The 25,495-nt window shown below is 43.1% G+C and overlaps 1 protein-coding gene across 7 annotated transcripts in view; it reads right to left on the bottom strand.

The window, feature by feature from the left end:
- The window catches only part of EPHA5 (EPH receptor A5), a 192,951-nt gene that overhangs the window by 29,693 nt on the left and 137,763 nt on the right, over positions 1-25,495 (bottom strand). For 3 of the 7 annotated variants that reach the window (XM_058024732.1, XM_058024731.1, XM_058024729.1), the window contains 4 exons: positions 21,634-21,758; positions 18,674-18,833; positions 14,529-14,634; positions 5,064-5,129 (listed from right to left, as the gene is read on the bottom strand). In XM_058024732.1, coding sequence (XP_057880715.1) covers positions 5,064-5,129; positions 14,529-14,634; positions 18,674-18,833; positions 21,634-21,758 — 457 coding nt within the window. The remainder of the gene's footprint in view (positions 1-5,063; positions 5,130-14,528; positions 14,635-18,673; positions 18,834-21,633; positions 21,759-25,495) is intronic. The other 4 variants (XM_058024734.1, XM_058024730.1, XM_058024735.1 and 1 more) reach the window with 3 other exon arrangements.

Below are 25,495 nucleotides of genomic sequence, written 5' to 3'. Positions count from 1 at the left end.
GCCCGGACATGATGAGACCCCAACACTGAGCTGGACTCAGCAGAGCTGGATGCTGGACAGTTGAGGAGAGCAAAAGCAACATGAGCTTCTGGAGCTATTCCAAGGAAGAGGAAGCTTACCTTGGGGACAAAGGAGACCTGTGCTACAAGGAGAGGAAGGAAAAAGAGATTGCAAAGGTTGTGCAAGCAAGGGGAATGGGTCAAGAAGACAAGGGAAGGTTGGCAGGCAGTCTGGGGACGCAGGCAGGGAGATAAAGAAGTTGCACTTGATAAACAGCCAGGCTATACATGCAGGGCATGATTTCAGCAGCAGCAACCAAGCTAAGACCATAACACTTTGAATGCAAACCCCACAAGAACAGCACTGAGGTGCCCAGAGATGTGGCTCAGTTATCTGCATGTTGGTGCTCATTGCCTTGCTCTAAAAGCAGCAGTGTCATTTCCTAAGATGGGGTCCTGCATCATTAACTCAAAACCTAGGTACTAGGTGTGCATGGAGACTCTGGGTCATTTCAAAGCACATTCTGGTGTTCACAAACCCTTGGTGAGAATAGATTCTTCTTCATCATATGACCTCCCCTTTAACTAAATAGAGAGTTGAGTCTCAGTATCAAGTCTCACTTCTGGCAACCCCAATTTTTTCTGCTGCAAGTTGCCGAAGTTACATCAGCTTTCTGCAGAGCTAACTTTTCTGGATGGAGGCATATGACTCAGTTTGCATTTTAAAAATACACAAATAACTCAGCTCATCCTTCTACCAAAAGCACGTATACTATACTTCTGTTTTGCCTTTTGGAGCAAATGCCCTTATCTCTTCCTCAGGCTTGGAGCACTTTGCCTGTAAAAATGCTTTTCTAACATCATCCTTTCTATGACCTACATCTCCTGACTCCTTGACCGTAAATATGGGAGACAGAAAGACGCCATCCCCTGCACAGAGTGATCCAAGCACACCTTGCTGCACAACAGTCCATGTTTTACTGCCCAGGGATGCACTCCAAGGGCCAACACAAACCAGTTGGCTGCAGCTGCCCTCTTCTCTTGAGCTGGGTAACACATACAGCAGCACATCACATTAGCATACAAAATCAGGCTCTGGGACGCCTGAAGCATCGTTAAAACAAGCCTTGACAAGACACATCAAAGTGAAATGGCAGCTAGTGGACTGTGACTGTCAAGCAACAGTTGGGTGTCACTAATAAAGCTTGCTGCAAAACCTGACATCCCTTGTGCCCTTCATACACTTTCTCAAACTACCCAGAGTCCACACTGACTGGGGCCAAACTGCGCTTCTTCTATTCTTGACCTTCAGATGCTTTAAATAACACACACAGTCAGTTTTTTCTCCTGTCTTCTCCAACTAAATCCCATAAAAATCTATAATTTTGGGTTAACAGTCCAGAGTCACTTTGTGAATCTTACTGGCAGATCAAAGTACCTAAATATTGTGGCTTTGCAATATATTTTGGGCAAAATAAAAAGCTCTCAATTGTTTGTGAAATAATCCATTTCTGCATGTGCATTTGCTCTTAATATTTATTGGCTAAGCTGTGAGTCAAAAGCTCTGATGGAAGACTCATTCTCTACTTTATTATCACTGTACAAACCATAGATTTCCTATATCTTTTCTGTATCATGCACAGCAAAAGCATAAAGATCCTGACACTCGCTTCATCTCCCACTGAGCTGGAGACGCTCAGCCAAAGAGGTAACATAATTCAGCAGCACACCTGAATCTCAATTCATTTACTCCTGTTGTGGGTTTGTCCCAGTTTCTCTATGTGGAAAGCAGATGCCTTCCTTGCACAGCTCTGTTTTTCTCCACAAAAGTATCAGAGGTAAAAAGAAAAGTGAGACTTTAAATATTCTTAAGGCATCATGTCTTATTTAAAAACTACTTGCAGATTGGCAGGCAGCTCGTAAAATATTTATGGAGCAGATTATAAAAGTGAAGTTATAAAATGATCCCTATATAGGTTTATAAAATATAAAATGGACAGGCAGAAAGATGAACAATCCAGCTGGGAAGACAGTGCCCACTACCTTGCATGACAGAAGCCAATTCACAGAGAAAAATCCTTCACAAAGTGAGGCAGAAAGATGCTTGCTCTCCCTGGACTGATGGAGATTCTTTTGTTTCTGCCCTGTGTTTCAGGATACCCTTGCTAGGTTGTGTGTGGCCCTTTGGCCAGTCAGGGCATTCCCCTGAAAAACACAGAATGCCCAAGGGAAAGAGTTTTCATCTCCCTAGCCAGGGCCACCATTCTGGTCACAGCCCAGGCAAGACACAGCCAGGGGACTCTGAACCTGGACCTTGGGTGTCAAGCCCTAGGTGGTGATGTGAAAAAATCTTGACATACTTTTTTACAGGCATAGGCAAAAGCATTTCAGCACACAGCCAAGGCATTACTGGAAGTGCAGGTGGGGACAGCATTGAGACATCCCTGATGAGGAAAGGGACTTCACCTTGCCAGGTGCAGTCAGTACTATCGAACAGGTTGTGCCCTGAAGCAGCATGCAATCCCTCATCCCAGTCTTGCAGAGACCTACACATGTATTTAATCTCTCAAATATGAGATAAACGAAGCATAGGCACTTCTCTGAAACAGAGACAAAACTTTTTTTTCAAGGGTGAGACCTTCACTCAGAAGCATGTCTTTTACAATAAATCAACTTAGAGGGGTGCTTCCAACCCATCTCAAGCTGTCACTTTACAGGAGGTTTGCAAGGACTGCAAGGTTATTGTTTACAAGGGGTTAGTGCTTATTTCAGACTATTTGTTCCAAGATGTTAAAGCAATAGAGCTGCATACGTGTTGCAGTGCAGGATTGTGTTCCATGCAGAGGAACAAACAAACAAACATGGATCTCTCCATCTGGCCAAGATCCTGTTGCCTCAGCTCATGTGTGGAGACAATAACTTGTTCAGTGAATAGCTTTATCCTTGATAAACAACGCTGATACTGAGCCAGAGGCAGAAGACTACCACTAGTGATGTTAGTTTGTGTTCAGCATTTGCCTTTGCTGTTTGCAATCCTAGGATAAATTCAGTATCAAAAAACCAGGGAATACTCAAGGGACTGGTGTAAACTGAACAGCTTCTATATTGGAAGTTGCTTTCCATTTTTCTGTTCACTTTCCTCTTGCACAAGACCAAAAGAGCAGTAAAAGGTCTGCTGATGACAAGCCAAGACCTTTAGCTCAGTTCAGGAGATCCAGGAGATGGCTGGCCTGAGAGGAACTGGGCAGATTCCCTTCTAAAGGGCTGCAGGCTCACAATCTTCTCAATCTTCGCTTTCCCAGCACTGCTGTCCCCCTCTACACTTGTGTGACCCTGTGTTTGACCTCTGATTAACTTGGATGCCTTACAAAGGAAGTTTCACGAATCCAGCAGTGGTATTTTTAGCCTTTAGTCCTTCCCTGCCTTTGCGCTGAATGACTCCCTGCTTTCCTAAACCACCGCCAGAACAATTAAAAATAATTTAAACAAGATACCGTTTTCCCCTCTTGCAGGAAGCTCCCTCTGAAGTGATTTCCATAAATCTCTCTAAAGAGGTTGTCGTGCCTTTCCATAGCACAGCCAGTGGCATCCGTGCCTTGAAGTAACTTCTCCCATTTCCCCCTCCCAGCCTGCTGCTACATTGGTCTCCCTGCACCTGAGGAGGAAACCTGCAGAGGGTGTTTTCCAGGTCAGCCAAAGCCTTGTGCGTCTTTCTTCTTCATAGCCATCCACTCCAGTCCTGGTCCTCTCTGAGAACTGTTTTCCATTGCTGTCATCCTCCATTGGGGGCCTTGATTGAGGACATTTGGAGCATGACTTGCAGCCAGGGACTGTGCACTGGTACCACAGGCATGATAGACAGTAGAAGTACTGCAAGGTTTTCTTTTAGAGCAATCATTGCCAAAACAGTGGTCCACATACCAGAACAACTTTTTACGGGCACACACTTTGATCTGAGCATCCTTGCCTGCTAAATCTGCTCTTAAGCACTGAAAAGTCACAAAAAAGCAAGTAAAAAATGCTCCACCAGGGGGAAAAACCAAAACCAAAACCCAAACTCCTTCTCTATCAAAACAAAAAATACAGCACCAGAAGACCAAAAATGGTCCACCTTAGCGACTGCTGTGCCCCACTGCAAGGAACTGCACCATGACCCAGCTACCACCATGCAAAGCTTCAGCATCCCCCGGAAAACACAGCAGAAGAGTTCCACACCTCTCACCAGCTATGCTGAGAAAACTTCCCAGCTTAACAATGCATGTGGGATGTCTCAGAAATTCTGTGGTCCCAAGCAGCTGTCTGATGGGGATGGTGAGTACATGCGTCTCTTAGGAGGCTTCGGAAGATCTCTGTCTACACAAATATTACAGCTGATTCTTCTTTGGGAAGCAACTCAACTGGCATCCAGTCAAACCAACAGAAATTAAAATCACCCCTCCTTTGAGCAGTTAGAAAAGAGGGGAGTACAAGAGAGCAGAAGGTGGTGAGGCAGCCCAGGTGGTGGCAGAACAGGACAGCATGCAGCATGGACACGCACCTCAGGACACCCGCAGGGATATGCCCACTGCTGCTGGAGCATATCGGGGGCAAGCAGCACCATGGCATTGCTGTGTATGTCATACACTGCCCTCTGTGTCCATGACATACACCCCATTCCACTGGCATGCATGTCACATGCCACCAAATAAACACTTTCCTGCTCCCGCCTGCCCCCTGCCTCCTCTAGGGACACATTTCCTCCCCCCAGCCCCTTTGGATGACAAGAAGCAGGACTGGATGGGTGTCCAGCATCCATGGTGTTTTATCAGACACCTGCTGCAGTGTCTGGATTGACCATGGCATAACACAGCAGGTTTTTGCCCCTGAGATGCCTGCTCTTGCTGAAGATACACTTTGCTTCAGGTGACAATATTTCCAGTTGTTGAGATAGACAAGCTGGGTACAGAGACCAGATGAGAAAGTGATTTCCAGGCCAGTACAAGAAAGGAAGGGAGAGGCAGACTGTGCACAGAGAACACGGACGGAGGACACGGAGTAGGAGCCAGCACGGGTGGGAACACTGACCATGTTAGGCTCGGATAGGCAACAGCACGCAGAGAAGAAGCCCACCCACAGCCATGATCGCAGCAACTGAAAAGCAAACAAAAAGGCCCAGGATAAGGAATAATCCCACCGCCCTCGCAAGGTGCAAATACATTCACAACATTTCTGTATGTATTTTCTTCCTTCTTATTGCATTTATTATTTGGACCTGAACACCCTGGGCTCCAAAAGTTTCATGGCATGTGCTACTGTTGGTGAAACATGCCTTGGGGAGAGTGTCTAGATCCTGGTGCTGTAAAGCAATTAACCATGTGCTTCCTGTACTGGAGTACCACCATCAGGATTAATGGGGCCACCCATGTGCTTAAACTTAAGCACCTGCCTTGAAGCAGGCAAAGTGACTTATTTTCCACAAGCGTGCATGTGGTACAATTACAATTGCCTTTAAAAAAGGAGAAGCACTGGATGAATACGAGCCCTGCTGTTGCAGATCCTTATGCATGTACTCACAGAGCCCTTTCTGCACCTCCTTGTGCCAGGGAAGCTTTGCACATGTTAGGTATCTGCAGAAGCAGGACCTTGTGAGAGCATTCAGCCTAAACAAACTCAAAATATGGCGAGCTGAAAGGCACTCCATGCAGCCACAGCTTGCCTTTGAAGGCTGCTCAGCCATTACTTTAATCAGACTACGGGTTTGCCTGGCATCAGTTCTCAACCCAATGCTGGCGGCTGCACCTCAGTATTTGCCCTTTATCCCTTGTCAGAGAACTTGTACGCACAATTTTTCTGTTACCAAATCTATTAAGATAGTTCATCCTGGAAAAGAACATAGTGCAGAAGAAACATCAGGAAGGACTTCAGTACAAGCAGGAGCCCAGTGGTGCAGGTAAACTCAAATTAAAGTCAGCTGAAGATCTCTTCATTTCTCCTCAGTCATCACAAGAAGTCATTCTTGAAAAAAATCCTGTGCACATCAGATTTTTATACAGTATGACTTACAATGTCTAAATACATTAAAATCGTTTATTTAGACAAAATTAACATTCTACAACTGCATTGCCTTAAATTATGATGCAAAATAACTTCAGGCATGCAATGATTTACAGAATTATACACTGGATTATGTGCTTACTTAAATTAAAACTGGTGAAGAATGTCTTCTAAGCTCCTTTTGCATCAGCAAAATAACTTGCTAACATTTTCTAAACAGCAATGCCAATATCTCTAACTATAATTAACAATATTTTCTATTTTCATAATGCCCCAGCTTGTTCAGTCATACTAATATGGAAGGAGATCAGCCTTCATTAACCCACTCTGTAGATCCAAGTTAAAACCAGAGATCCAAAACTTAAAGATACACAAAGGGAACCCAAGCACTAAATATCTTGAGTCAATTTTGCCATTTTCTTCCTTTAACCCTGCAGGATCTGAGTGCAGGGAACTGGTGCATCTCCAGAAGATGAGTTTGGCTGTGACCCTTTGGATTATGTTTCAGCCTGGAGGTCCCTTTCCCCCTGGCATTTTCTAATGCTGCTGCCACCAGACCTTCCCACACCTCCACACCACTCAGCATGCCAAGTCAAAGTTTTCCAAAGAACTGCTCAATTAACATGAAAAGCAGCCACTTCCTTAAAATGAAAAGAGCTCAACACTTCCCTGAACAAAGAAAACTCTTTAAGAGCTCATCAGCAACAGGGCTGCTCTGAGACTAAATCAGTTCCCTGTGCTGAATCCAGATCTCACTCTTTTTATACAGAGTAAAAACGAAATGTTCAGGTGCAAGAGAAATGTACTTCAGTGTAGCCTTGCTCCTACAAACCCATCAGCTGTGCACTTGTGGTCAAAATACTCTGAGGTTTAGCATTAGGGAAGATCTAAAGTGCTTAGAAACAAACTAAACAGGATCAGCAGACAATAAAATTCACTTTCCGGTCCACGAGCACTTGGTTAGGTAAGTGAACTTACTAATTGCTCTCAACAGTCAGGACAAAGGAAGATTTATTACTACTTGAGTTAAAAGGATGGCTTGATTTGGCAGATAAACTTCAAAATATAAAAATCCTGAGGCAAATAAAACCGATGTTAAACTCAAGCAAAGCCATCATGCATCTTGTGGCCACTGGATTTGGGTGCCTGATGGCTTCTAGCAGGGGCCCAGCTCCCATCTCCTCCTTTCCTGCAGGGCTTTCTTAGTCTAAAAACTGAGGAGCTGAAAGCAAAAGCCTTCCAGACAAGATCAAATGCTATGGGTAAGACTGAAATGCTTTTTAATGAAATACAGCCGGTCTTCTCCAGGGTTTTAGATCTTTAGCCATCAAGCTGACCTATACTGGAGAGCAGAGTTGAACCAAGCACTGAATACATCAATTTTATCTGCAAAGTCTCCTCCAACCTCACTGAATCAACCAGCAAACTATGAGGAGAGCTAGTGGGGGCTGCTACTGGTCAGGAGCCCCTCTGATCTGCTGCAGGAAAACAGATGACATGTCCATGTAACAGCAAAAATTACTGAGAAAACACCTGCAGTGTTAAATCCCCTTGGCTGGGCACGAACAGGCTCTGAGGCAACACCATCTCCAAAAGCCAAGCTTGCTTGAAACGAGGTGTGACACCTGCTTCTAGCCCTGCCTTCGAGGAAAGGACTGCAGATGGGAAAGGAAACAGCAGAGGAGCCTGCAGCCGCAGTGACACCTGCAGGAACCCTGTGCCCTGCTGGCACTGCCCTGCTCCCCGGCCAGCCCAGCTCTGCTGCTTTCAGCTACCTCAGGCACACAGAGACAACACTCCTCCTCTTCTAGATAAGGTCACCCCCACAAAGCTTATGTGCTTTGCAAACCCAAGTGTCCAGAGCACAAACTTTAATAAACCTGTCCGAGGAGCACTTATCAACACCCTTGGCATTGTTTCAAACCCTGGGCTTGGTTAATGAAATGTATATATATCATGGGCCCCAGCAACTGTGCCTGCAATTAATGTAATTAATTTACCACAAGTCTGCAGATGACCCAGAGAGCATTTGGAATTAAACTACATTTTTAATGGCTAGATAGAATTCAGAGAGGCTCTGCCATATATAGATGTGGCTTTTAAGAGTTATAAGCCGAAGTCTTGGAATCATGATAAATGGAAGTCTCATTTGTTGCTTTTAATAAGCTGTTCTAATGGGATGTTCTTCAGAGATTTGCAATTAGAGACTGAAATACTTGAGGGTGCCTGGGAAGATTTTTCTAATCCTTCATACAGCCTTGATTGATGGTAATGATTGCTTCCTGCATCTCCAGGTCAGGAGGCCAGCTCTACACCTAGCAATTCCTGAGTCAACATGCTTGCTATAAACATCAGAGAAGTGCCATTACACACTGTGAGCTGCTAGGAATATATTCCCACTTTGTCCCAAAATGTACGAATGTTTAAGGAGTCACCTGCTCTTCCTGCTGAGCTATCCTGGCTCATACATTAAAGTGTGTCTCTGCACTGTTTGAGAGAAGCTGAGAATACAGAAGGCCAAGCAGATGACAGCTATGCAGTCACTATGGGGAAGGAAAACAATGTCTTCAGGGAAAGGAACTGCACTTGGAAAGACCTCTGGCATTATACTTTTCTATGTCTAAGACATAAGAAAGCAGAGATAACCTTTTTTCTAGGTAAGAGGCCAAATGCTGCTACATGGTGAAGACCCAGGGGAGGTCACACTTCTGATTTCAAAGCAAAGTGAAACATCCACATATTCAGAAGTGCAGAAGGACAAGAGTCTGACTTCCTTCTTAATTCTCTACCTGCTCCACAGTCAAGAGAAGACACTGTAAAATCCCACTTTCAAAGACTACATACACAAGGGGTGCTGTGCAGAAGCCTCCAGCTGCTACAAATTCCAGCTTGAAGGGCAGCCCAGCTCCCTTCTCCACGTGGAAACAGGACTTGCACAATGCCATCAAACAAATCCCCTGCAAGAAGGCGAGGAGGTTTCATCACTTACTGCTGCACTACGCCCCATTCTCCCTGCTCAGACAAAGCTTATGCTGGTTGCTTATCTGCTCATCACAGTCCTTCCAGCCCATTCCCTTGGCTGCTACCAGAGGAACTCAGAAATAACTTGGAGCTTAGTTACAGATTAGTTTTACATTTGGTCAACTCTCACCTTCTGTCTGGGCCAAAGTCATCCAAAGGCAGATTAGCCTGGATCCTTAAACCTGTCTTGAAACTGCAGACCAGACTGCCTTGTGGAGCTTGGTGAGTCTGCACTAAGCAAAAAGTGTTAAGAATAGAAGAGGAATGAGGTGTTGGAGCAGCCACATTGGACAAGCTGACCTTGACAGGATGTTAGAGATGGGTGCTACAGGCAGCAGAGTTCCACACAGGCCCCAGGAAGGTCTGACCCCGTGTGGAGGGGGCACTGGAGCACTCTCCCTTCAGAGAGCTGGACTGTGCACCAGTGCTGCTCCTCCCTGGGAACATGTCCCAGCAAAGAGGCTGCTAATAGGATGGAAGCAGTGAAAACCTTGACCCCAACAGAAGCAGGACCAGATCCTGCCTGCTCTTGGGTGGATGGGAATTTTGACTTGGCAGAGCAGTAGCTTCCTCGACAAAATCCTTCCTCTTGTCAGGTGAATCGTGGGCAATATTTGGCAGTAGGCAGCTATAAATCACAGGAGACAATGTCCTGCAGGAAGAAGGAAGAGCAGGCAAGAATGCAGAGATAAAAATCCTTTAAAATGTCCCAACGAACAAAAATTGTGACTAATTCTGGAAAAATTCTCTATGAAAACCATTATCTATAGACTGTCTCCCATTTCCTACGGAAATATTGAAAAAGCAAACTATTTTAAGCCCTGACACAACCTGGAAAATAGGATGGGGGGAGGCTGTGGAAAATTTCATCCATTTTGACCTCCCACATCACAGAAGGTTGTAAACAGTCTCTCAGGACCTGGGATATAAACCACAATCTTTCACCCTCTCTATTCCCTGAAAGCCACTTTTTAACAAGATGCACATATTTGTGTCCAGAAAGTAGCCCTCTGCCACCACAGGCACAGATATTTAAAAGTCTAAATCAGCCAAGGTCAAGGATGGATACGCTGGTGTAAGAGCCTCTAATTGCCAATACCCAGGTGGCAAGATTTGTCTTTGCTTTGTCTTTCAGAGGCTAGCTCCTTGCCAGAAGGAGACTTTCTATATATGCACGACACAGGGTGAGGAGGAGATTTTTGCTGCTTGCAATTTTTTTTCCCCCCTAAGTTCTATGAAAAACTCCCTCTGGTTCTTTGGAAGATCACTTGAGATGGAAAGGTCATCCATAATGGGTAGTTGGCTATAAATGCAGATGCACAGTTGACTTGGCTGTTTTGAACAGCTTTTGCAAACATGCACAGCATTGACCTAATATCTTCCCCACTTTACTCTGTAAAAGCTCATGCTTTTGTTCAGTGCTATGAAGTTTGAAAGCTTGAGGAACTGGAGGGACCAGCAGTCTCTTAACACTGACCCTAAGACCTTGTCTGTTTTGCAAAAAGGGCTGGGTTTGAAGGACAAAAGAGGGGTATTGCTCTGGAGCAGTTGTCTCCTCCCCAGACTGCTGAAAACCTGGGTCTTGACCTCAGTTTGTAGGGAGAAAGAGACTGATACCACACAGCAAAAACTGAGGCACTTTACTGCTCCCTGTGAGATGGAGTGCAAAGATCTTTGTCACTGGACTGTCTGACACAGACTTTAAAACAAAAGTCAGTAATGATTTTAGATTAATACATACTTCAGTCAGGAACAGTAAGGGTAACAGACATCTAATTCATGCATTGCTAGGAAAGCAAAATTTATAGATTTGCTCCATCTGTAAAATGCACAGCACTTCTGAGAATACATAATCCCAACAAAACAGAGATAATAACAACTCTGTGTTCTTTAATAAAATACTTGTAGCTGGTTTAATAATAGATTTTCAATCCACTTCTCTTTTTTATGCTGAGACAACTACAGTCTGATTTAGTGAATCTCTTTGATTTGTAATCCCAATTGTTATATTATTAATATGTCCTTGATGCAAGAAACAGGATAACTTAAAAAAGGGATCAGCTATTTGGCTTGGCATTTATGACCTTGGTCAGAGGACGTGTTATTTACAGGAAGTTTTCTGGAGCATCTGCAAGTGAATCAGCTCTGAAATGCAGCTTAATTGTTTAGGGCAGAGCACATTTAGTTTCAAATTCCCAGGAATCTCCAGCTTCAGACGCAAAGTGCATTTCCACAGATGGACGCTGACATGTGGAAATGCCACCACGGCTACTGTTCAGCTGACCTTTGGTTAGGGCCAGCTGCCAACGGGAAATGCCAAGCTGTTACTTACATTCATTCAAAAGGGGCCAGAAAACTGCAGAGACCTGAAAGCAAAGAAAAGAGGACAGAGGTGTGGCCCTGCCTTTGGGAACCTAGCAATAACTAAAAAGCCTGCAGACTCCAGCAAACTCCTCAGCCCTGTGACTGAAACTCCTCACAGAACTGCCAGGAGCAGGACGACATTCACCTCGCGCTGCAGAGCTGCTCTCAAGCCTCTGCTTGCTGCAGCCTGGGACTGCGGAGGAGAGGTGCAAAGAGGTGCCATACAGCGTCCTAGGGAGGAGGAGTATCCTGAGGTGTCCAGGATTTCTCAGGAACCTGGGAGCACCCTGAAGCCAGCACAAAGCAATGTGTTTTCAAGAGCAGGTCAGGCTATGTCTTCAGCGCTGCAGAGCAAGATGGTTTTTCTCCTTCTCCTGCTCACTTACATCAACAGAAAAGACAGAGCCTGGGCTTTGCACAGCTTGCTTGGTGTGGCAAGCAGTAGTGATTCCAGCTGGAGTTCAAAATAGCTGTTTTCCTAATAGCAAATACAGGAAAGAATTAGGAAAGGAAATGCAACCCCCCTGGAACCAGGCATTGGAACAACACAACCACTCCAGAGGTTTAATAGGAAAACATCTCCCAGAAACAGGTTAACTGCTTCAGAAAGGGATTATCCCATGACTTGGAACATGTTTATTGTCCCTGCTGTCACAGCAGGAGAGTTAGTCCACAAATTGTCTTGAATCCCTGTCCAAGGCAAAGCAGCATGAGTAACACATCTCCCTGGCATCTCTGCTTTCTTACAAACCAGAGCAATTTCTTTGTTTTGTTTAATTTCAAATTGTCTGTCATCTTTCTGGATTTTTGGGGTTTATTTTGCTGTTTTCACAAGTCACTCAATGTACTAGATGGGCTTTAAAATTCATGGGAAGTCAAACTGGCAGAGAAGTCCTGTGGTTTCGAAGCCAATTTTCTGATAATGGACCAAACCTTCGTGTGGGAGGCTTCTCCACCAGTTCCAAATGAAGGACTGTGGTCTTTTCAGTTAGGGGAAGGGTTGAAAAGATAAAAATGGATGAGAAGTTCCTTGTGCCTACCCTTTCCAGACATCCAGCGTGGCACCATGGAGAATGTTCCAGAAACCTGCAGCTGCCCTGGGGTCCACAGAGGGAAGTGTGGGTACAAGGTAGGAGGATTAAGGTAGCAGCAGAGGCAGCAATAAAACTCTAGCCAAAGGACACAAGGGCTTTCATAAGCATGCCAAGAGATAAAGAGCTAAGAGGAAGCACATCCTGGAAAGCACATTAGGCAAGAGAACAGAAAGATGTAACTAATGAGAACTGCTGACAAATGGCTCAGGGTTTGCAACTGCTTGCTGAGACTAGAGAGAGTAGCAGAGAAAAGGAGACTTGCAAAGCTACACTCTCCTCAGAGTGGTACTGAGCCCTTGCCAGCGACTGTGGGAGAGCAGGAGCTATTGGCAGCCACACAGTTCTGATTCCCTGTGGCCACAGAGGGATGTACATTGCCCCCCCTGTCACTCACCCCCCAGACCCTTCCTTGCAGAGGTTACATCCACAGCTTCCCTACAGTCACAGAGGCATTCTCCTGTTGCACCAATACAAGCACACACCCGGGCTGGGCAAAGCCAAGGTTCACATCCACCTGCTCTGACTGAAGAGGAACTTCAATCACAACCTCTAGGCTTTAAGGAGAGACTTGAATCCTGTCTAGAGTGTTCAGAGCCAAGTCTTCTGAGTACAGCTTTCCTGTAGGCCCTGGTGTGAATTGCCCATTGACTCATGCCCCTCCCTCTCTGCTGCTGCATGCCTCTCATGCAGACAGGAGCATTTACTTTTTCATTTTTAAGCCCAACAAGTCACTCAAAGCAGACAACAGGAGCTCGAACAGCTGAGCTGGAAGAGACTGTCAGTCTCTGACCTTGGCTGGAGATGAGTCTGGCAGCACACTTACCTTTCAAGACAGGAAATAACTGCGTCCGTGTCCTTCCACGGATGCCTTATGCCTGGGGACAGAGTTGCTCAGCCTGGCAGGATTTCACTGCTCTGCATTTGCAGACTATCTTACCTCCTCTGGGAAATAAGACCCTCAACTAACTCAACCAAATTCAGTGCCGTTCCTTTGCATCTGTAACATTTCTTAATATTTACAATATCCTATAAATTAGAGACACCATGCTAGACCTGAGCTTAGGACAGACCTGTATCATAAAAGCAACTGTGAGCTGATGGGTACCTTAGAAGCATAAATGTTTATTTTGCACTGAAAACAAATTCAGCCTTATCAGTAGATGTACTTCACAAAGCTTTGTGGAGTACTTCACATATGCATGGAGGATGTTGCATTGTTTGACTACTGCCACTAAAAAAAGGTACTAATATACATGTAGAATATGAAAAAAGTGCCTTCCATGCTGGCTGCCAAACAAGTTTTATGTTGCAGTACAAACTTTTCCTGATACAAGCCAGATTTTGCCCCAGTACCACAATCTCTTGTTCATCAAAAAATTCCATCAACTTCCATTAGAGTTGTCAAAGATGGTATAGTCCAGGCTTTCATCACTTGCCTATGTTTAAGCACATGAGAAGTCAATGGGATGGTTTGAGGCAGTGTCTCCCTCTGTGGGGGAAGCTCTCTGTAGGATTTACTAACGCTTGGGGGACACATTAGTATTGTACACATGAGAAATGAAATCCAGATTTGACCAAAATAGGGGGCATTTGGCCATTTCAGTGGCTTTATTCTCATTTTCTTTGCAAGTGTTTTCCTGAAGTTTTCTCCATGAGCAAAGTCCATTGCAAGCTCTGAGTACAAACATATGGGGGTGAAGATATTTTACCTGTAATAAAACGTTCTGCTTATTTTTAAAGGAATGTGAAAACAGTCCTGGGAGAATCAAATAAAATAATCAGGGCCAGCCCATACACAGATGAAAATCATTGGGAAGTGAACTACATCTGTGAGAGCGCCTTTGTCATTCCTGCTTGTCCAAACAGATCAATCAGCCCACCCTCGTGCTGTTTTACAGTGCTACCGCTTGACAGCTTTGTTCACATGCTGCTTTTGCTTAAATCACACTAATCAGCTGGTCAGATAAAAGTTATTGCAAAAGTTGAAGAAGTATAAATACGCAGCTTCTTCTCTTACCTTCCGCTGAGAAGGAAACCGATAACAACAGCCAGCAGAATGACTCCCACTGTTACAGACACAACAATTATAGGAATCTGGCTCTGGTCGCTGGATGCAGCTACTGCTGAGATGAGAAACAGAAAATGGAGATTAGGGTTAAAATGACAGTCAGCACTCATATGAGTCTTTGTAGTGAGGCTGCCAGCAAGGTTTCAAGTCTTACCAGTTCATTTATTCTTTTACGGTTTGTGTTTTCCCCCTTTTGCTGTCTGTTTCTAGTTTGGAAAGGATATGGGTGGAAAGGAAACAAAACCACATGCAACACTAAGCCAAAAACCCAACAAGATTCCATCTCATTGCTCAATTCAGAAACCAAAGCATTGCAGGATGCAGCCTTCGAGTTTGTGAACTCAAGTTTTTCTCCCTGAGCTAGCTGCATTAGAAATCAGAGATAAAAGATGAAAACCCAACAGGCTCTCATTTGGATGAAAACTCAACAGTCAGAGAGAACATTTATGGAATGTTATTGCTAACAGACACAAGAAAAATCTACAAGATAAAAAGAATTACCTGCACTTCAAGAAGCTATAAAAAATTATAAACTAACCTCTTTGTGGCATCTCTATCACATGGCTGTGAAGTGCCCTCTGTAAAACAGGAATCTGCTAAGACATGTACATTGGTTGGTCTTTTTATTGGCCAAAACTTGGGGAAGCAAAACTCTTCCAGTCTGTGCCTTGTAAGGAGCCCTCCTGCCAAAAGGCAGGAGACTAAACTGGTGATAAAGATGCCAGCGGAAAAGTCAGGAGAGCTGATTGAGAACTGACTTTTGACACGGGTCAAATAAGAGCAGGTGACCAAGCTCCTGTAGGCTGTAAAATGGAAACGCTAATACCACTTGTATCTTGTTTATCTGCCCTACTTGGCAGGGGAAGGAGCCTATTTCCCCCAGGGGTTTGTACGTGGGGCTCCCCAAGCACAAACCAAAGTGTCCTCACCTTGCCCTCTTTGCTGCCAGCTTATTTAACTGCAAGCATATAACTACCCCAGGGTACAAACCTCACATCCTCCCTGCAAAACCAGCTCCCTGGCACAGGAACCACTGCTCTGTGGGGGAAAACCTCATTATAGCTCTTAACCTCGTGCCAGCCCAGGATGAAGCTCCATCCGCCCCAGAGAGCAGCAGGAATTGATTGTGTACTGAAGAAGCCTTTAACTAAATGACTGAACTAAAAAAGGGTCCTTAGCACAGGATTAACGTTATGAAGGCTATAAAATAACTGAATATAGTCCCATATTAATTGTTAAAGGAAAGGAAAGACAGAAAGGTATGACATTAAACATTGATCTGCACTGGGCTTCAAGCAGCTCTTCATATGGGAGCTCTCTGGTGCTTAACCATTGGCAGGGTGGACCTACTACAGCAGAGTAAGTGATTTTAGAAGGACTGGTCCTGACACTTTAAATATTTCATGCTAACTGCTCCAATCCCCTGCCATCATCCAGAGATTTTATAAGCCTCACAAAGTTATGGGGGCTCCTTAAGATGGTGTTTTACTGCTTTCTTGACAAAATAATTAAAAAGAAAAACATTTAAAGGAGAACATTAAGCAGTGATTGGTGGTTTTTTGCACAGCTCAAGGGATGGGGAAATGAGATAAATTCTACTGTGATCTATGGCAGATGAAAAGCCTGAACTCATAAGCCAAGCTGGGGCTTGCTGCCATTCAAAGTCAGGGACACACACACATCCCCCCTGCATTACCCCTTCCCAGCTTGGCGATGTGTTCCTACTCCTGCCCAGCAGGACCAGCTAGATTAGCTCACCAATCCAGCCAAAACCCAGCTCTTTGCAAAGTTAGTTTTTGGGGCTAGATGATCTTGGTGGCATTTGGAAAGGATGAAGCAACAAATGGATACACCCAGCAGCACCTTCTACTCAAAATAATTCTGCTGAAAATTGAAGCCTTGGCTGCTTCATGGTGCTTTGCAGAATTGCACAAGCAGGGCAATATAAAAATTCCCAGATTCTGGAAAAAGAGAGAAGTCCAAAACAGCTTACAGCTTTCCTCCATTGCATTTCTTGGGCTGTTGTTGTATAATTCCTCCAAATGTATTAAAACTAACTACAGAAACCTTGTGAACTGGAAACAAAACCTATTGTTCAGTCCAAATGAATTGGAAATTGTTTTTGTTTCTCAGAACAGCCACTGAAAGGGTTTCATCTGTGCTTGAATAAAAATCATTTGCTTTGGCTCTAACAAGAAGTTCAGATTCGTACTCTGATCTAGCAGTGAGATTTCGATCTGTGCTTGCTTTCAAAAGCTCCAGGATGTGCAGGAAAGCAGTGGGAGTCTGGTCACACTCCTGACACTAATATTGACTTTATATAGGGCTTTGGGGAAAAAAAATGCTTTTTATAAGGTTTTAAACGTCAAACAGAGCTGCATTTTGCAAGATACTGAGGCTTACATTGTATTTGAATCCTATTAAGTGTTAAAGAATCTGGTTAAGTCTGGCCTCAGCCAGAGCTTGAGCCCAACAGAAGAACAATTCCCATTCCCAAACTTGGGACAATGTAGTAGGTGTTCCTCTGACTATACCAGCAACTCCTCAATATCAGAGAAGTACCTATTCCTCTGCCTTTAAAATGTGAAAATGACTGGGATGTGGGTAGGACTAAACGACCCATAGAATTTCTAGTGTTTAAAAGTCTTTCCACATGATATCCTTCAAAAGTCCTGATTAACACAGATACTTACATGATGGGCTTGATGAAAGTGCATTATTTTTGGACCAGGATCATAGGTAATAGATCAAATGTGCCTATATTCCATGTGTTACTCATTAATAGACCAGAGCACTATTACTCAAACAACTCTAAGCTAGAAACTTTCCAACTGAGAAAAACTACACAGAATAATTTTTTGGCGTAATATGATTTGGTTGCTACTTATAGAGCACAATTAATGGTTAATACAATAAGAAATACATTAAATACACTGTCCTTACTGCATTAATCTTTGCAGTGTGATGCAATTTTCACTGTATTAGCTTAATCTCTGGCTCCACAGCTACATTTGCACATGTATAATGACTCCTTGAAAATCTATTACAACTTCAAAGGCAGCATGCACTGAAAAGACAACTTGGCATCTTCTCCTCAAAGATGATGAATTTTAAATAAACTGGAGTGACAGTAATCAAAGTATTTATGAATTTAAATTTCCAAGGAAAACACAGCAAACAGTTCCTTTCCCACAGGAATGATCAGAGTATTTCCACCATAAAATTCCTCTTCCATGCACACAGTATAAAAGTTAATAAATGACAGCTGTACAAATTAATAGACAGAAGACGTATTTTCTGGTGGATAAAATCGTACTTGACACCTTGGCAAAATTCTGTATTTGGGACAAAAAGAATTTCCCCACAGCTGTGCCTAAACACAGAAGAAAGAGCAGCTGAACCTCCATGTGCCTCAGGAGCTCACCCTGCCACAGAATCTATTCCAGAATCTAGCCCTGGATAAGTTTCATTTAAAAAAAAATTAAAGAAAATTTAAAAACCCACAAATGTAACAGGCCAAGAAGAAGTCCTGCACCTGCAGTGCACATTTTTTACGATTTCTGATTACGAGTCAACCTCTTTTTCTTGAGGCTGTGGCCTTGGCAGCCAACAGAAACAACCTTTTAACTTGACAGGAACTTTCCCCCAAAAACACAAAAGACACTAATGCTGGTTCAACCCTTCCCCTTGCAGAGAAGTACCATTTCAGGGTTTTTTGCCCCAGATGGGGAAGACAGCTAAGCAACCTCTGCAGCCCGCCTTTAAGGAGGAGGTCCCATCCCCTCTGTCCCTCCTGAGAGGAACGACTCTCTTACACCAGGCTCCTGTAAACACAGGATTTTTCTAAGCATGGAAAGCCATGAATCTCTGAAGCCTGAAGATCTCCTGCCCTCTCTGAAGCCTGAAGATCTCCTGCCCCACCACGAGGAAGCAAAAGACAGATAAGCCAAGTGCAGAGTCACAACATGCCCGGCGTTTCCAAAGTCAAGGGATGAAGCAATCAAAGGAAGCGCTCTGTGCAGAGGTATCGATCCCTGACGTGTTTCAGGGCAGCCTTTCGGGGACAGGGGCTGGCAGCAATGAGAAGCACTTACACACTGGGCTGGTCTCGAACTCGAAGCGGCGGCTGAAGCCCCCGTAGCCGGCGGCCGTCCGCGCCCGGATCTGGAAGACGTACGCCGAGCCGGGCTTCAATCCATCCGCCGTGATCGCCGTCTCCTTGGACTTGATGATGGTGTAGCTCGTCTCCTGGTCCTTTTCCCAACACCCCCCCGAAAACCACAAAGTTCAAACACACACAGAATGGCTCTCAGAGAAGACAGACTCTTAACAACCCCCAGAGAAACACAACAAAAGATGACTGAAGTATGCATTTTTGAGGATTTCTGCCTCAAAACGCCCTCCCTCTCTGAAGGTCCTTTCTGCAATACAAAATCTGAGATCTGATTTTCTCTTTTTATAATCAATGATTCTGGGAGGCACACAACCAACATCTGCAGTAGAAGCAGCTTTCCCCTGCTCAGGATGTACATGGCCTGGGGCAATGGAAAGGTTTATCATACAGAGATCAATCCCAAGGCACAGGGAAGATAAAACAAGTCCCATTGCCTTAAAAAAGGATTTTGATTTACACCAAAACGGCTTCCCAGTAGTGTAAGTAGGCCTAAAAGAGAATAATACATTACACACTATACAACTTTATGCCTGCATTTCTAGAACCACGAATTAGACCTTGGGAAGAGAATAATAAACCGAAACTCCAGGAAAATACCTAATTTTTGCATGGTTCTTTTGAAGCAATGAACTTGAAGAAAAATTGCTGAAATAAATCTTCATCTACATCAGTTTCTAATGTGAAACAGTTCCAGTTCTTTGATTAAAGTTTTGTTGAAATGCTAAGTAATTACTCTTAGAATTATTTACTGTAACACATAATCTAGACAAGAGCTCATAAATTAAGGTCTACAAATTTGGAGACTGCTTTTTATTCACCATATCTTCTCAGATCCAAATTATTATGAGTTAAACCAGAGTTTTTAGTAGTTCCTTACCAAGATTTCTGGATAGCTCTTAGAATCTGAGTTAATTTTTCTTCTTTTTTTAAATTTAATAGCCAACTTCCCATTGACAGCAATATGCCTGGAATTTCTTAAATGTAAGATTACAAAATTTCTCAGTTAATGCCTGTTTTGGAGAAATGTGTACACACACACACACACACACACACACACACACACACACACGCACATATAAATATAAATATATGTGCCCTTTTTTTTCATATTAAGGAGTGATCCCTCTTACAGGAATGCAATCTGAAAAAACTCAGTTTTACGAAACATTTAATATAAATGTTCTTGTCCCTTAGAAATGAATGTGAATTTACCCTTATGAAAGACTGAAAACTGAAAGAATATAAATTATAGTAGCAACAAAGAAAAAGGATTAAGGGCAATATCCCCAGCCTATCTCAACTACTGGTTAAAAGCAGTAAGTGAATATTAGGTCACATCTTTGCCTGTATGTCAGCCAATTAACTTTTCAATACACTGTTGGCTTCTGCAAACACTTGGACTCTCGAGCTTTTCTATGGAAAATACAAAACTTTTCTCTCAGCTTGAAGAAAATAAATCAAGATAGCATAAACTTGGACTGGCTGGAACTGTCTCTCCACAAAGGACTCACTCTTGAAGAACTATTTGCTGAAGCTATTTGAGACTAGTTCTGGACTGCAAATACAACATTTTAAATCCTCTCTCCTACCAACTTGTTTGAAAACAATCTAAGGAAAATGAAGAAATAAACTTTTTTTTTTCATTTTAATTATTTGCTTTATCTTTTTTTTTGGTTTCTAAAAGCTGTTCTTCCCAAGCCATTCCATGGTAAGGATTCAATGTACCCCAACAGCCATTCGAGCAAGTTAATAAATAATTAGTGATGGATTATTTCCTGAACCAAAACAATTTTTGCATGTACCTTAATATTCAGCCCTATTTAAGTCACTCACATATCTATTTCACAAGCTCCCTCATCTGCAAAAATAATGTTAATTTTATTTTGATGGAGAAGATTTATGAAATTCTTTCCCCTGTTTGCATTGACTGCTTGAGCAGGTCCTTCCCATGGTCAGAGAAAGAAGACAGAAGGAGTAAAGATCTAATCCTGGTCCATGTTGAACAATTTCACCTGGATCACAGATAGACCTAATGGAATATCTTCTTTAAAACAGAAATTCAACCCCTCTTAAAAGTGAATTGTGACTCAATTTCATTATTTCCCTCTTGTTTTCATACAGAAAGCCCGGATGTTTCTGAGGAAAAAAGGACACCTTACAATTCCAGCTAAGGTAAAAAAAATGCTATTCAGTCGAATCCTGAAAACTTGATTTTTGGAAATCTAAAATTTCTAAAGATTTAAGGCCATATCACTCAAAATACAAATACCCAAAATATTTGATAAAGACATTTGGAACCATTTTCATTTAAACAACATTAATTTTGCAGGAAAATAACAAGTCACCATTTGAAATGAAGACTAGGAGGGGCATGTTTTGTGGGGAGACTGCTTCCCTTTAAACTGAGGGAAAGCCTCAGTTTTTAAGCTTTTTAAGCTTAAGATGATCTTCTTCATATCAGAGCACATGCAGTCTCTCTCCAGAAGCCCCTTCTCCTCTCCTTTCACAGTGGATGGAAAATCAAGTGAGAAATTGAAATACCAAAGGCAAAGTATTTTGCCTGATGTTTCTGGGAGGAGACAGATGCTCAGTCCCCATCCCCTTCTATTTTTAACAAATGAGCAGGCTCTATCTTAATGTGATAAGGCTGGAGAGGAATCTGACATGCGGATTTAATGTATTTGTTCAAGAGAAGTGGCACACTAATGGAAAACAACACCCTCATTTCAAGTCTTCCTAATCATTTACTGCAAAATCAATCTGACATTGATTTATGCATAAAATCTCTCCATTCCCTTCCATGACTCAAATAATAATAACTAAAAGAAGAAAACAATAAAGAGAAGGTACTTGGGAAGCTCAGCAATCAGTCCATCACACCTTTTCAAAATATTTGATTTCGTATTCCAGGATGATGCCATTGGGTCGATCTGGCTCCTGCCAGGAAAGGGAGATGCTATTTTTAGTTATCTTCCCTTTTTTCACAGTACTCACTGGAGAAGGTGCTGCAAGACAGGAGAAAAACAGAACAGACGAAAACCATGGTTAGTAAGATGGTCTGCCTCAGCCAAAGTCAAACTCATCAGTGCATGCTTAAGCACAAGGCAATCCCCAGCTACTGCAGATCAGTGGAGTCTGTTTTCACCTTGGTGGCATTTGCCCATTTTTAACAACTGGACTTGCACAGATTTGTGGTAGCATGACCACGAAGGCAAAGTAATAACATGAACTTCTATCACAGCTTACACATCGACCCCATCTTTTCAAGCAATTTTCAAGCACATCAAACCCACACCTTCTCTTTTCAAATGTGTCAGGAGTCTGTGTTATCAGAATTACATCCTGATTATGCTTTGCTTTCTTTTGCCTGCTTTCAAGCCAGATATTTTTCAGAATACCTTAGATTACATGGGCTCCTTAACTATTTTTGGATTTTAAGTAGTTTAAGCCCAGGCATCTTTCAGCCCCTTCCTTTCAGAAGCAAGGAATATTACAACCTTTATAATTCAATTGCTCTCTATAAATATCACTGGGGTGTTGCAGGCTCACATAGTGATGCTAATTCCTTGCAAATGGCAAAAGATTTTAATGGCAATCACAGTTTGGAAGTTCTCAGTGTGCTTGGGGAAGCCACAGCATGAGAGCAGCCATACAAGCTCTGCTCATTATTTTAAGATGCAGCCCTGAAAGGTTATCTGCCCTTTGCAGCACACATGAGCATCAGAAATAGGCTGGATCCTTTGTATTCAGTCCGAGGTCTGCAGAGACTTTCTAAGTTGTGGTTGCTGCCCCCCTGCCAGCTCTCCAGCAGAAGCTGCTGTGGGCAATGCAGCCCTAACACCCCAGGTGTTTCATGCCAGTGATTGGGAAACAGCCCTGAGTGAAAAGAAAAGGGGATGGGAGAAACTCATGGTCTCCCATTTGCAGGGCCAAGAGCAGCTTCTCCAGGGACAAAAACAGGCCATGCCTGGATGAGGGATTGTAACTCGCCCTCCTGCAAGGATGACAGGGGGCCTGAGGAGACCCATGCCAAAGACTTTTGTGGCCAGGTGGGGAATGGAATGGAAAGAGCAACAACCACATTTCATCTTCCAAAATGCATTTGGAACTATAGAAAACAATTTCTTCTATATGCAGGACTAGCTAACTATCTTAACACTATAAAAACCCCAACCCATTAAGTAAAATAAAGACAACAAATACAGTAATTTTTCCAGGCCTGATTTTAAGCCAAAAACTAAGGGAAGAGCTCCAGACAATTGTTCTTGGACTGAAGGCTAGCATCAAGACTTCTCTGTTATAGCAAATTGCCACATCTCAGTCTTGCATCAGCCCTAGTTTTTTACACTCCTGTTTACTTTCCCCACTTGGCTCTTGAAGGATTCTCAGAGGTGTTGGCTATTTCCAAACTGTTTTCTGCTGGAGAGCTGGCATCAAGCTGTACAGACCCTGTTTGCTTTTTAACTGTGCATCCACCACTGTGCTCACAACTGCTCCACTAAGTGAGTAAAATCCACCTTGATTTCACCACGACCACATTGTTTATGCAGGCACTGCATGGTGATCACCAACAATTTTTCAACTGCAAAAGTCACCTTACCCCTCCCTGACTGATGCCCTCTACAAGTTTTTGGGCTATGTGAGGGAAAATAACCTAAATACAAACTGCTAATCTGGTAAAGGAATTTCTGTTACTCAGCCCAGGTGCCTGAACAGGCTCTGCGTGTTCACGTGCACAGCAAACTGAGTTGTGCATCTGAGATACAAGATCTGTGAACACATGTACAGTCAGATATATCAGCTCAGAGAAGATAGAGGGAGTAGGGAGCTCCATCAAAATAGAATGAAGCCCCTTCTAATGCAAGGGAGCTACTTAATTTTCAGGGCCATTGGATAACAAGCCTTGCTGTGTGGCGATGGTGCCAAGTAAAAGGAAATGGTACGATCCTCGTTATACAGATGATACCGCTCACTTATCATGAGCCACTCAGATGCTACCATGTACAGGGAGGAGCCACCAAAATACTCAAAAAAGGGACCTATGCCCTCTGGGACTGATCTCCAATGTCTCCAAATTCCTGCAATGCCTCTCCCATGCTTACAGAGCTGGCAGCAGAGGTCTGGCAGGATAGAGAACATGAGTGCTGAGCATTAAACCATTTTAACCTCCTATTAGCAAAAGTAAACTTGAGAAGAGCAGTGAGGGGAGACCTCAGTTCTCCCTGGTACTGAATGCCTCTCAGGAAGGTGAAAATCATGCAATTCCCAGTATCAAAATCACCTGATCAAACAGTGGATTTTTCATCCACTTTATTGAGGTTTCCTGAAGTGTTTATAGGACTGAGGCTCACAGGTGCTTTACAGCCAAGAAAACAATGTTAGTGCTCCCAAACACTGCTGCAAAACCTTTCCCTTGGAGGTTCAGGGCAGTTTAGCTCTCCTTTACGTGCACCTGCATAGTACACGACAAAATGCACCACCAGCCTACCCAAACACACCCATCAAACTTCCTACTCCCCTAAATCATAGCATTCCCTTTAAAAAGTGTGTGCAAAAAGCTTGGCTAGTGAGCAGCTACATGGACTTAAATCTCTGGGTGTGCAAGTCTCTAAAATGTTCAATTGTGGCTCACAGAATGCTCTGCTCTACCAGGAAATGGATGGAAGATAAGAAAATGAGTAACTCGACTCTCCAAGTAAATTAGTAGAGGAGTAACCGTATCCTTTTTGAATCTCCTTCAAAAGAAGTGTTAAAGTGTAACCGTGAGATAACGTCCAATTAAGTAAATTCAATAAATCCCAGCGGTGCTGGCGTGATACAGCAACCACTCTGCATCCTCAATGCACAGAGATTACAATGCTCTGAAGTGAAGGAAGGAAGGTACAAGTATTTTAGAGTTTTCTTTGTCAAACAAAATGTAATTCAATCCAGGCAAGTGGACAAAGTCTGCAATCATTCCATCTTAAAAGCCTGCAACTGGATACTGTGCTATATGATCTCAGAAAAATAAAAGGATTACTTAAGACTTGCTTTTTAAAGGTCACTGCTTCTGCAAGGGCAGCATCCTCTTTGTAGAAAGAAGTCAAACCACAGAGCCCTTCCATTTGGAGTGCAACATGCAAAAAAATAAATTCACGTAAGAGTCAAGATATATAAAGCTGTAATATCCCATGTTTCTTATGTAAGCAGACAGAAGTCTTGTTCAAATCCCTGCCTTGACACAACAAAAGGTAGGTGTACATTGTGAATTGTTCATGTTCTGCGCCTATGCATTAATTTCTCAGCCACAGTCAAGATCAAAGAGGGATATTACATCATTTATGTTTATGTTTGCCATTTATGAAAACAGCCATGCATGTGATAAAAGCAAACAGAAGATGTAACAAGGTGTGAAATTGCCAATGTACATTTTTGCTTTCCTGAGACCAAAAATTAATCAGGAAGCAAAGAAAAGCACAGAAAACTGATTCTTCCTTTTTGTGTGTGTGTGTGTGTTCTAACATTTCTTAAGAAGAGTAAGGGGACATACCAAATAAATAAATAAATAAAAGTTTCTGCAGAAGACACACCATTAGTCACATCTGAATAACTACAGGAAATTATTTCACGAGGAACAGACTTTTTAGGACATTTGTTCCTCTGCAACCTTTGATAATGACATTAGCACTGAATTAGCCATCTAGGCACCAAAGGCCATATTTACAACATACTGTGCTGTGTCCCACTAATAACTGACATACAG

The sequence above is a fragment of the Melospiza georgiana genome, chromosome 5 (genome assembly GCF_028018845.1).
Source record: "Melospiza georgiana isolate bMelGeo1 chromosome 5, bMelGeo1.pri, whole genome shotgun sequence".
NCBI lineage: Eukaryota > Metazoa > Chordata > Aves > Passeriformes > Passerellidae > Melospiza > Melospiza georgiana.
The sequence above is the reverse complement of the archived record's forward strand: the minus strand, read 5'-3'. Positions and strand labels throughout refer to the sequence as shown.